The following is a 13,137-nucleotide window of genomic DNA, read 5'->3' as shown; positions in this document are numbered from 1 at the left end:
AGAGAACACTAAAGGGGAGTACCACGGGGGAGACCTTGAAGGAATGCAGCAAACTTGGAGAACACAAAGAACTGTTGGGGGTCATGGGGAGGACAGCAAAGGAGCACTACTGGAGGGAGCACAGAGAGTAGCATAGGAAGCACTGCAGGGGATCACAGAGAGCACCACAGGGAGCTTGCCAGGGAGCCTAAGGAACATCGAAGGTGGTGGGCGAGGCATGAGAGCCCTGTGGGGCAGCGTGGGGAGCACGCACCAGCCCCAAGCCCATTGCTGTTCTTCATGTACTTCTGTCAACAAAGACCCAAAGTCAGGGATCACTTCCAATACCACATTGTGGATACAAAGGGTAAATAAAATGCAGACTCTGGTCCTAGAAGTAGGATTTCTCCAGAATTTCCCTCAAAAAAATAGCAAGACTTTCTAAAAGATATAGACCGTGACTCAAACTCCAATTCTGCCACATCCAGGAAAATTCAAGTTGTTCTCCATCATCTGCAAATTGGAATAAAGGTGGCAAGACAGAATTAAACCCCACTATGAACGTGTGTATAGGTCACAGGTGTGTATAGCTCACAGGTCACAGCACAGGCAAGTGCTTTCACTGAATGGTGAGTCCAGTCTCTTCAAAATAAACCTAACAAGCTAGCCTTGCACAAACCATACCCAACTGTTTCCAAAACTTTCTGAACCGAAATGTAGGATTTTCTGAGCTTCTGTGTGCTCAAACTAGATAGAACACAGCTTCTGTGCACAACTCACAGAACGCAGCAAAATATTCCTAGCAAAGTTATCCTAACAGAAGTCTGTGATTCAGGAGGACAGGCTCACTCAAAGAATGGTATCTGCGCAGAGATAAGATAACAAAAGGCTTCAGGGGAAAAAACAGCTGGAAGGCGAGTGATCACAGTAACCCAGCTTGGAAAAGGGAAGGCGAGAAGCTAAGCTGTTCCAAAGATGTCTTTAGTTGTAGAAAGAACTTGCTGGAAATGAATGGGAAGGGAAAGGATGGATGTACCTCCTTGATAAACAAAGTGTTCTCCCGGCTGGAGGGAGAGTCATGACACGTGACCTCCTCCAAGACTCCACAGAGCTGTCTCCGTTAAGAAGAGAGGTGGGGCGCCTGGGTGGCTCAGTCGGTTATAAGCATCCGGCTTCGGCTCAGGTCATGATCTCACAGGTCGTGGGTTCGAGCCCCGCGTCGGGCTCTGTGCTGACCACTCAGAGCCTGGAGCCTGCTTCAGATTCTGTGTCTCCCTCTCTCTCTGACCCTCCCCTGCTCGTGCTATCTCTGTCTCTCAAAAATAAATAAAAAACATTAAAAAAAAAAAAAAAGAAGAGAGGCTGTTTCAACAGGCCACAAAGGATGAAAAGATTAGCGACTTTAAGTCCCTATAGGGAAATAGAATGCTGTGTGGCCAGAGGGACCAGACACTTCTGAAAAGCCTCTGGAGGACTCCTGCCACTGGCGGCGCCTACATGCTGGGCATAGCCATCCCACTGCCCAGGCCCTGGCAGCAAGCAGACAACACGCCAGTTACCACCCGTCTGCCCACAACAGGTGCTTTCCTGGGTGGGCGGGGCCTTGCTCCCCACCTGACACTTGGGCCCTGGCGACTGCCCAAAGGCAGTCAGTCAAGAAGCTATTTCTCAGAAGACTTTTAAGAGTTTGCTCAACAAACAAAGCAGCTATGATCTCGGGTGTGAGGAGTCAGGGAGGGCAGGGCTAACTCGGCTCCAGGACCATCCCTGACAGTGAGGGGTTCTCAGCCCAGCAGCTGGACTGCGGGACCTGTGCAGGACCCAGGCAGCAGCCACAAGAGGAACACGGACGAGAGGCAGCTTTGCCTTGCAGTAACAACACAACCACGACTTTCAGAACAAGCCCTGGAGCCCTTGTGCTCATCACAAAGGTAAAAGGCACTATAAATTCAGTAGGTAGCTGGATCAGAATTCATCACATGCCGCCTGGGCACTAGGCACCCTCTGAGCAGGGCACACGGCCATGAATGAAACTAGTTCCTGATTCCAGAGGGGACTGGGGGCTGGAAAAATAATATTTCAGTCAGTGATACATGCCAAGGAAATCAACAGAAAGCATGGTTAGGAGGGGAGAGTGCAGGTGGGTGTCATCACACATAGAATGGTCCAGAGCTCCACCAATGAAAGGATGACTGAACAGGAAGATGCTGGAAGAAAGGGGCCCCCTGGGAAGGGAGAGCGAAGGGGCAGAGATTGCAGGGCAGTGGGGGCAAAAAGCTGGGGTGTGCAGGGCGGCCCATGAACCATGCTCTCAGCAGATGACAGTGGTGGACAGGCCCAGATTCTGGATCTCCTTAGGGCAAGACCACCAGGCTGTGCCAGTGGAGACCACGTGGAGTAAGGAGAAGACCCAGGGTATCCACGGCATGGCCATGTGCAGGCAACGAGGCTTGGAGCCAACAGCTGGTGAGTGGGAGGGGAGAGCAGGCATGTGGGACCCTGACACAGGGCTTAGATTCACCTCTCTCTCCCCTGCACGTGTGCAGCAAAAGCCACCTATAACATGTGTCTTGCCCTGGGCCAGGGGGGCACACCATTTTGAACAGGCTCAGCATTCTGTTCTGAATCAGCAGCGGTGTAGCCAACCCATCCAAGGAGAAATGAGCGATCGAGAGCAGAGGCTCCGGCTCAGACGCTGGCAGCCACTGTCTGGCCACATAAGCTTGGGCAGTTCCTCTAACCTCCACGCTTCGGCCTCCCCATCTAGACAATGGGCTAATAGAACCTGCACCCCACAGTCTGTCATGAGCACTGAGTGACTTAGTGGATGCAAACATCATGGCCTAGGAAACGATAAATTTACTCTATTGAGAGACAGATAGACAGATGGATACGTGTGTACACAGAGCTGTAACACTGCCCCAGGAATCCACTCAGCTGATAAGCAAACCATCCTGCAGCTTATCTACCCTGGATGTCCACCAAACACTGAGCTTGAAAAGACACAGAGGCTCCAGGGCTGGAAGAGCAAAGACATGAGGCAGATAGGAGGAGGAGGAGAAGAGGAGAGAGGAGGAAGACAGGAGGGCAGAGGACAGGAAGAGGAGAGGAAGAGAGTACTAAGGATTGAGCAAAACCAAAGAAAACCAACCGAACTGAATCAGCAAACCCCTCAAAGAGCAGGTGAGAGCCACTCCTCCTGGAGGAGGCGACGGATGGTGGGGATGAGCCGCCCACCCTGACGCCACGGGCACCGGGCAGCTGGTGCTCAATCGTGCCACACACTTGAACCACTGACTGACACCAGACCCCCAAGGTCCCCAAGCTTCCCAGGTTGAGAGCAACCAGCAGAGGGCGCACTTCTGGGCGTCACCAGGAAAACTGCAAAGACTCTCCCCAGACACCTCACTTCTCGGCAACCTGTGGGTCACTGAGGACACGCATGGCCCTGGCTGTACTGGGCCAGGAGAACGTCCACAAAGGTGGTTGCTGGCAGGCTGGTGTGGACAGACACGCCCCAGGGCCTGAGCAGTGTGGACCGGCTGCAGCCCACGCACTAGACCACCTATGTGTCTGGAGAGCAAGCCCACCAGGTTCTACTGTTCGTCCTCTGGGTTCTAGCCCCGCGCCTTCCCTCTTTGTCACTAAGGGCAGCAGGATAAGCCCTGCATAAAGTGACAACTTTAGGAAAGTTACACTGCCGACTCTTGCCGCCTGCTGCCCGCACGTACCGTGAGCGGCTCCCCCTGAAGTGCTTGCAGGATGAAGTTGCTGACGACACGGCCATCGTTCATGTGCATGCGTGGCCCAAAGGTGTTGAAGATCCTGGCCACCCGCACTTCAACGCCTTCCTGGAACAGCAGAAGAGGACGTGAGACTCAGTTCACTTAATGTTTCTGGGGCCTGGGCCATAAAGCAAGTCTGAAAATGTCTGGCTTTTTGCTCCCAGATGACAGTGGCTTTCTGGTTGTGTCTACATAATGCACTCAACTAACAAATCTGAAGACTGCACATAGTTATACCAGATTCAGATGTGTCCCCCAATCCCACCATCAGGCCACTGGCACCAACCCTCTGGCAGAAAACCTGTGACGTGGCTAAACAGGACAAGGGGAAAACATGTTTGGAGAAAAATTTTCCCAGGAAATAAAATCTATTTCCCATATAGGGGCATGCCATGCATAGTCTTTTATAATTTTCAACACATAGTATTTCCTGCAGCTTTATCTGTCAATAGTAATTTAAATATCAATGAATGTTTTATAGCTGATTTGAAGAAAAACATGCAAATACTTCATCCTGGAAAAGGAAGGACATACAGGTGTTCTTTTAAAGAGCCACACTGTCTTACACTCCCAGTATGTTCCGCTGGAAAACTAACTTGTAGTGAAAACCTAAAGACAATCTGGTATCCCCTATAGGCTGATACCTAAAAGATCTGGAAAGATATGTGCCAAAATTATTTAGAATGTCTATCTCTACATGGTCGGATTGTAGGTGCTCATTTTCTTCTCTGTACTTTTTAAGGCTTTCTATTTTGGTTCCAATAAATATGTATTACTTTTATAATCAAGAAAAATATATTTTCAAATCTGTAATCAAGAAAGTATATATTTTTAAACCCCAAAAGGCTTCTCTAAACTATCTCATGCGATTCTTCATTTCACAGGCTTTTTCATGAATCAAAAAGTTAAATGTTTCGGGGCACTTGAGGGGCTCTGTTGTTTAAGCATCTGACTCTTCATTCCTGCTCAGGTTATGCTCTCATGGTCAGAAGATCGAGCCCCATGTCAGGCTCTATGCTGGGCATGGAGCCTGCTTCTGATTCTCCCTTTGCCCCTCCCTTGCGCTCATGTGCTCTCTCTCAAAAAAACGGTAAATGTCTTTATTACACCCTGAATTAGTGGACTTTCACAGCATCTGTGTCTCTGATTTGTTTCATCCATTAGACAACAGACACGTATTTGCTGGGCATCCGAGGGCAGGCAGGATGGCAGCGTGAGGCCCAAGGGCTCCTGTGTGTTCCCACTCCACTTACCCTCACTGAGCCGTACTCTACCCAGGGGAGGACCAGGGGATCATAAAAAGGAAGACAATCCCTGCATAACCCTTGGCACAGGCCTAGCAGTCCAAAGCAGTAGTTGCTACTGTGTTGACTTGACCAGAAAGCTCTTATCTTTTCTAATTCTACTGCCTCAGATCTAGCACAGGCTGGGAGCCAATGGACTCTCCGCTCATGGTGCTGATTAAGCAGACTTCACCACCACTGGAATGAGTGAGAGGTGATGAGGTGCAGTATCCCAAGGGCCCATGTGGCCTCCCCTGGCTGGAGCCGGCTGGCTGGCCACCTCTGCTCACAGCATCTTCACCTCTGTCCCAGTCACTAGACAGACATTAACAGTTTTATACGCACCAGATTTGAAACTGTTGGGAAGCACGGATCCAGCACACAGCTCACTTCTAGAAACCAGAAGGCTACCTTTGTGCTAGGGCCTCACAGCAAAACATTATAATGCTCACATAAGCTACTTAAGAGTTTTAGGATTAAGGTATGAGCTATAATTCTAGGTCCAGGAACAAATCGATTCTTTTCTCCACTGAAGTAACCAGAGAATAATTCCAAAATGAGGTGAGGGGTAGAAAGAAGCAGAGATGTTGATCACAGTAGAAAAGAACTTAAAAAAAGTATCCATGTGCATTTAACTGTTAACATGAGGAAAGAATCAGAAGTGGATGAATATCACGTTATTCTAGGAAAAGACTGGAAAAACCTCAGCAAATTTACAAGAGTCAAATCCACATGCCCAGCATGGGGCAGCTCAATGGGCTAGTAAGGTCTGCAACAATTCAGATGCTTTCCATCCTCTGGATGTCATGCTCAGGAACCACCTTCCAGAGCACGGCCTCGTAATGGCTATGTTCTGCAGACATGACCTGGCCGGGACGTAAAGGAGCCTGCTTGTTTGTTCTCCCCATTTGGATTATAAATTCCGGTGCCAGAGCACAATGCTTCTGGATAGGTGTGGTCGCCAGGATAGCACCTCGTCTTTCCGAGAATTCCAGCTCTCAGACATGAAATGAACAGCTCTCAAATGACTTCAACATAAACCCAAGGCTCACTCAACGTAAGACCCGCTCTCTTCTCGTGCCGAGGCTCTGGAGTCTGTGTACTGCCTCATCGGACACAGAGGCCACCCTCTTTCTGCAGCTCTCATTCTCTGCAACACGTCCACACCTTGGAGGAAGGTCTAATTATTCCCCATCTCAGACCTGAGCAAAGGGCCAGTGTCCGACACAAAGCCCACTTGCCTGGATATAAGCCCAGAAGGGTACCACCATGCTGCGATGCCGTGGCGGGGAGACCCTCCTCTGAAGGACCAATGAGCAAGTGCATGCACAGACCCCTAACTCATAGTCACTGTCCCATGTGCTGGGACAGAGTCGTGGTGACTACCGTGCGGAGGCAGGACTTTCTGCCATGGCATGTGGCAGGGTCTCTGTGCACTCGCGCACGCACACACGACAGTGATCCGGTAAAGGTACTGCTGAGTCTTTAATAATGGCTGGGTTTCACTGTGTCCATGATTTTGTCTTGGGTGGGGATCAGGAGTCATTCAGTCACTTATGACTCCAAGCACCAGGAAGTTTTTATCAAGCATCAGGGCGACTCCTCCAAGTCTGAGTCGCAGCAACACAAAACCAGGAGAAACTTAAGACAATGCTCAGGGCGCCGCCCGAGTGTGTGTGGCCAGGCTGCAGTAACATGCGACCCCAGATGGCAAGCTGGCATCAGAAGGTCTCTTCCACTCTTTCTAGGGCCCAGGAGGGGTCAGGGGTTTGGTAGGCAGGCCTGAAGCAACAAAGACTTCTCCCTTCCCAACTGTCTCCAGAGGTTGGAAAGACTGCCAGGAGGGATTAAATGAGCTCTCCCTCAAAAAGCTCTCTTTTAAAATGCAATCATTCCGTGGCGACTACAGTCACCAGCTACTGAACAACGTAGCAGGATCACAGTCTTTGCCTCTGCTGACAGCAGGTGCCGGAGGACAGAACGCAGAAGCCCTGCTTCAGGAGAGCTGACCATCTGCCGCCCATTCCGTGGTGCGGGCAGCCTGCTGGGAAGGAGGTACCGAAGGCAGGGATGGGGGCAGAAGAAATGAGATGTGCCCGGGGGTACGATGGGGCTGGCTCTGTGGTACCACACCCCTGGGAGAGGTGCACACACGTCCCAAAAGCAATAGGACCATGAGGCCCTGAATAGTGACCCGGTAATTCCTCTACAGCCTCTCTAAATGCATCCTGATGGGGTCTGCTCCCTTCCTGGCAGGGCCGTCACGGAATACAGGGTAGTCATGCTGAGCAGGGCTCTCCAAAATTTCAATTTGCTCTCAGTTGTGACAGAGGGAGGCCACACAAGGTCAGGGGGTGGCAATCACCCTCAACAGCCCTGCTTTGGACTTAACGATCAGTCCAGAGTTCTCGGTGCAGCACATGGTGAAGCCAAGAGGGGAAGTACTCTCTGCCAGCTTCCAGGTGGGACCCAGGGGCTGCTCAGTGAGTAAGCCAAGGGACCAGGAGACGAGACAAGGCTGGCACTGGCAAGTCCAGGCCACAGGCCTTGACTCCTCTAGGGTGAATACTACCTTCAAATATTTGACTTATAAGCTGCTTACTGAATATGTATTTTTCAAACTAAACTACACATTCCAACTATTTACTTTTTTAAAAGTACCCTGATGTCAGAAAATAAAACCCTGAAGGCCACTGGATTGAATGATTTCTGAGTTCTCAGTCTTTCTGCTCAGCCCATCTATGGTTTTATGAATGGTGGCTTGTTTTGCAGACCCAGCCCCGTGGGTGACCCACAGACCCCAGGGAATCAGACTCATGTGGGGTCATGAGCTCAAATGCACTGACCACAGCAAGCTGACAAGTCCCCACATTAAAAAGTCCCCACATTCATAAAACCATTGCATCCAAGTGCACAAAGAAAGTGCACCTTAATTCCTTCCTGACAAGTTCAAAGGACAGGTTTCCCCTGGGTCCAAAAGTAGAGCGTTCCTATGAAATCCTTTGTAGGCTGGAATGACATAAGACAAGGAAGCAATTACCATAAATTTATATGGGAAAATATTTGAGCATTCCCAGACCCCAAAAATAACCTCTCTTCAGCTTCTCTGCTACCAAAGGACACACTTGGTAACATAACCAGAATAAATCAAGACAAAGCCCAGATGGTCACGGACACAGGTCAAGGCTCTGGCATCTGGCACTTGGGGTGCCGTTTGCAACAGCTCATTGCAAAACCAACCCTGAACGCTAATTTTGCCTTTCACATGTTTTTGTAAAGGTGACAATCTTCTTTGGGCTCCATCTCATTCCAGCCTCTGGAAGAAAACTCACAGGAGCTTCTCTTTCTGTAAAGGGCATGTTCTGAAATGTGTATGTGCGACCGAGTTTTCTGGGAAGTCAGGCTCTATTTGGAATACATTAGCATATTTCCATGCCTGAAAACAAACTCAGGATTCTGAGACTCATTTGGAAAAGGGAAAATCTTCCTTTAGATCTTTAGAAATAGATCTCTCAAACCTTTGGACAAAGATTATTCATGCCTCTTTTCATCTTGATTATGTTCTCCATCCATATCTACTGGATTTGGTCAGAGTAAGATACAGCCACATACCATATGGGGTCTTCATAATGAAGTGACAACTGACACTTAAGAGGAGATGTGTCATGTAAAAAAAAATAAGAGTTTAAGTTATTACAATAACTAAGTAAAAATATGCCAAAGGATGATGGATTATCCTTCTCTCTGGCCACTCCTTCTTCCTTTGTTTGCAGATAGGCAGCATAAATTGTACACCTCAAGTTTTGAATCTCCCTTGCTATCTTGAAAGGCTGAATATTTAGAACTACACGCTGGCAGTGTCACAACACAGCTCCTTGTTGTCTAACGTCACTACGGAGTGGCTGGTAATCCAGGGCGAGGCCGCACAGACTGCGGCCCAGGTGTCCCCACCAACTGTGAGTGTTTCAGAAGGGCACTGATGCCCTTGGACTGAGAGTTGCACCTTCTCTCGCTCAGCCGAGCTTCCTCACCTACAGTGCCCCACCAGGACCTCCAGGGAAGGGCCAAGGAGCAGGCGCTGCCACCACTGTGGGTTCGGACTCTGCTTGTAGGCCAGGGAGCTGAGAACAAGTTGTGTAGTTCACCTTCCCATCTGGAAAACGGGCTACCCACCCCTACCTCAAGGGCATCAGGAGACTGATGGGTTATTAAACAGACTACACCCTATAGGCTGAGCCCTAATAGAGGCCCATACACACCACAGGCTCTCAGAGCCCATGGGGCCCAGCTCCTCTGGGCCACCTAGTACAGGCCTGCTGGGCAGCACCTCCAGACTGCAGGGTACTGTGCTGAGCAGTCAAGGTCCACAAGGGCTACATCCACTAAGGAAGCACAAGAAGCAGCAAAGTCAGGGCTCTGGAAATCAGTCACTTGGGAGTGGGAACCCCAAAGATGGTCTGATTTGCCCCAGACCAAGTCACACCTGGAGGGGCCAACCCCATATGGACTGGAAGTGTCTAACCTACTCTCTCTGGCAGCTAATATAATCCTGAATCAAAGACTTTACTCAGGTCTTAAATGTTTACATCCTTCACATGCTGGTATTTATTTTGTTTTGTCCTTATTTTTATCTCTGGATGGGATTGTGGGTAACAATTTTTCTTCCTTCCAGCTCATCTGTGTTTTCTCATTTTCTATTCCTGGCCATGCCTCCTGCCAGAGCAGGAACACAAAACACTTCTCAACTGCAGGAAATTCACCCATGTTTCTCTCCTCCTCCTCAGCATAGATTCTGACGAAGAAGGGAAAGAGAACCCCAGGGGAGCCCACTCATGGACCCAGGGCTCTCCCTGCAAGGGAGCAGAGTTACCTGTAAGGCATATAGTGGGCGGAGGGGGGAGTGAAGGTGGGAAGCCCACCCATGCTGTGCCTTATTTAGAGACCCCTCAGAACTGAGGCAAGGCAATTGCCCTCCGCCCCAGCCCATGGTCCTTGGCTGTGCTGTCCACACATCAAGAGACATCACCTCCACTTGTCTGCCATGCAGCCACCAGACCCACACATGACCCTGCCACTCAGAGGCACAGCCACTCCCTGACCTAATGGCCTGCCATGGGAGCAGAAGCAGTGCTACTGTGGACAGCGGTTGTATCACATCTGCTTACGAGTCCCAACTTGCCACAGGGACATGTGCTATCTCCAGATGACAGTGACCATAACACTTATCCAGACCCAAGTCCTTGGACAAGTGTGCTAAACGATGTGCTGAGTCTGGACAAATCTATAGACTACTAGGTGCTATCAACCTAGAACTCAAGCTTCTCATAAGCACAGAAACTTTCTTCCACAAGGCATTCTCAAATTGAGTACCAGGACACAAAAGTAATCCATCCACTGTTCCCACAGGTAGAGCCCCTTGGTGTCCCATTGAGAAGCACAGGACTAACATTGACCATGGATACGACTCTTCCATCCACACAACATTCATCTGCTGGGGCCTCCAGTGTGTAAAGCACATCCCAGATTCCACAGTAGAGGCATCATTCAAGTGACGGACTCTTCTTTACCAGGACAGCCCCTGCAATGCAGGGGTACCCTCTTGACAGGGCTCTTATCAGGGACAGTTAGGCACAGACCAACTGTACACACAAGGGGTTTCTAATGTGAACATGAGTTTATAGTTTTCAGAGCAATGCTACCTGAGTCATTAACCTCCCAAGACCTCCATGAGCAGAAACGTAAATGCTGACAGATTCAGATTCATCTAGATGCTACATTCCTGAGCTCGAGAGCTGGATGACATGCACAGATGCAACAGTAGTTTGCTGTGAAATGAGTACCCTGATTAGTATGTGGGTGTGTATCACAGATCCTGGCATACAGTCAGTGCTCAATAAATGCTGCCTATTTTACTACTATTATAATTACCGTAAACTCATACCTTGAGAAAATAGCTATTCCCTATAGACTCATTTATTTAACAATTTTTTTTATGTTTATTCACTTTTGAGAGAGAGAGAACAAGCAAGCAGGGGAGGGGCAGAGAGAGGGAGACACGGAATCCAAAGCAGGCTCCAGGCTCTGAGCTGTCAGCACAGAACCCAACATGGGTCTCGAACCCACAAACCATGAGATCATGACCTGAGCTGAAGTCAGACGCTTAACTGCCTGAGCCACCCAGGCGCCCCTCATTAGACTCATTTAATAAAAACCAAGAGTTCAGAGGCACCTGGGTGGCTTAGGTAGTTAAGTGTCCAACTCAGGTCATGATCTCATGGTTCAGGAGTTCAAGCCCCACATCGGGCTCTGTGCTGACAACTGACTGAGAGCCTGGAGCCTGTCTTTAGATTCTTTGTCTCCCTCTCACTAACCCTCTCCTGCTCATGCTGTCTGTCTCTCAAAAATAAATAAAAAACATTAAAAAATTAATTTAAAAAAAACCCAGGAGTTCAATTAAAACGCCCTATTTGCCCACCAGCTTTAACTATATAAAAATTCAGTAAGAAACACCACAAGAATGAAAGCAAAAGAAAACACTTGAGAAACACAAGTCTTCAAACTCCTTATGCAATAAAATGCACCACGCTCCCATCAAGAACACAGGTTAGTTTTCTCAAGTACCAACATATCCAGATGCTGTTCTCTGTACCAGGGAGGCCATCTTAAACTATGGGGTCAAGGTATTATGGACTTGAGAATTAGAAAGTTATGCCCTTTCTATAACTGGTTAATGTTTTTTCTTTTTTAGTCTTTTAGAAAAATCTTTATCTTTAAGAAAGAGCAGGTAGGCACAAGCAGGGGAGGGGCAGAGAGAGGGGGACAGAGGATCTGACAGCACAGAGCCTGAAGCGGTGCTTGAACTCACGAACTATGAGATCATGACCTGAGCCAAAGTCGGACGCTTCTGAAGACTGAGCCACCCTGGGGCACACTGATTAATGTTTCTTAAAATAAATGGCTAATACAAGCCGATTGCCCAAAGTAGCTTAGAAAGCAATTAGTTTTGCTTCTGACTGAGAAAAAAGACAGAATAAATACCCACATCAGCAGAGGTTATTTTATGGGTCTTTAATGATGATATTTCATGAAAAATATGAGGGGGAAAAACAATCTCCTGACAACTCTCCTCTGGGGGATGGAGAAAAAAAAAAAAAAGATGCTCAGGGACACTGAGCACCAGGCACACTGACACGAGTCTGCACTCGTGAGAAGTGCTTGGCCATCTGAGCTGGCCCGCTGCTTCCAGGGACAGACGCTCAAGTCCTGGGAGTACGGGCCGCACCGTGTGACTGTAGTCCACAACGACTTATGCCCATATCCTTCCCTCTACTACAGGGCATGTCTGGGAGAACCTCAGAAAGCTGGCTCAAGCTCAGGGACAGTGACCAGGGAAAGGATGGGCTACCCTGGGGCCTTGCCTGGAGGCAGAGCGAGGGCGGGCCCAGGCTCTCCACCTCCCGGTGTGCAGGCTCTCTGGGCTACAGCATGTGGTGAGCAGATCTGCCTCAAGACACCGTCCATGGGAGAAACCCCCAGCGCAGCAGTGAGTGAGCAAGAAGGCAGGAAACTGCAGCAAATAAATATAGATAATTCCTTAAAAAGTTCAAATTAAAGCAATAATAAATTCATTTTTATACATACTAAGTAACTCAAAAGAAAAGTAAACAACAACAACAAAAATAAACTTCACTGATTTGAAGCCTTCAGGGAAACACAGGCACTTACTAACTGCTGGTGGGCAATTAGAGGATAAAGAAATGTACTGTTCATAGCCAGTATTCCAAACCAAAGACTTTACCTCCAGGAAATTGTCTTTCATAAAGGACATACCCAAGAACAGTTGTTGATAACATTATTAATTTACAGTAGTGGGAAGCTAAACTTCCCCAGTAGCCACTTAATCATGGCATTTCATTCTCGTATGGGGCTTTGCATTCGATGCGACAGGCACTCTGCGTGTCTACACCCTAGGCCCCAGACTGCGGTCCATACCTGCTTCATGTAGGCACTGCATGTCTACACTGCAGGCCCCAGGACACAGTCCATACCTGCTTCAAGTAGGCACCGCGTGTCTACACTGCAGGCCCCAG

The 13,137-nt window shown here is 48.9% G+C and overlaps 1 protein-coding gene across 6 annotated transcripts in view; it reads right to left on the bottom strand.

Annotated features, from left to right (window-relative positions):
* Nucleotides 1–13,137, bottom strand: part of UXS1 (UDP-glucuronate decarboxylase 1) — an 89,641-nt gene that overhangs the window by 12,899 nt on the left and 63,605 nt on the right. For all 6 annotated transcript variants that reach the window (XM_029937068.1, XM_029937070.1, XM_029937071.1 and 3 more), the window contains one exon: nt 3,711–3,830. In XM_029937068.1, coding sequence (XP_029792928.1) covers nt 3,711–3,830 — 120 coding nt within the window. The remainder of the gene's footprint in view (nt 1–3,710; nt 3,831–13,137) is intronic.

Source organism: Suricata suricatta, chromosome 4 (genome assembly GCF_006229205.1).
Source record: "Suricata suricatta isolate VVHF042 chromosome 4, meerkat_22Aug2017_6uvM2_HiC, whole genome shotgun sequence".
Lineage (NCBI taxonomy): Eukaryota > Metazoa > Chordata > Mammalia > Carnivora > Herpestidae > Suricata > Suricata suricatta.
The sequence above is the reverse complement of the archived record's forward strand: the minus strand, read 5'-3'. Positions and strand labels throughout refer to the sequence as shown.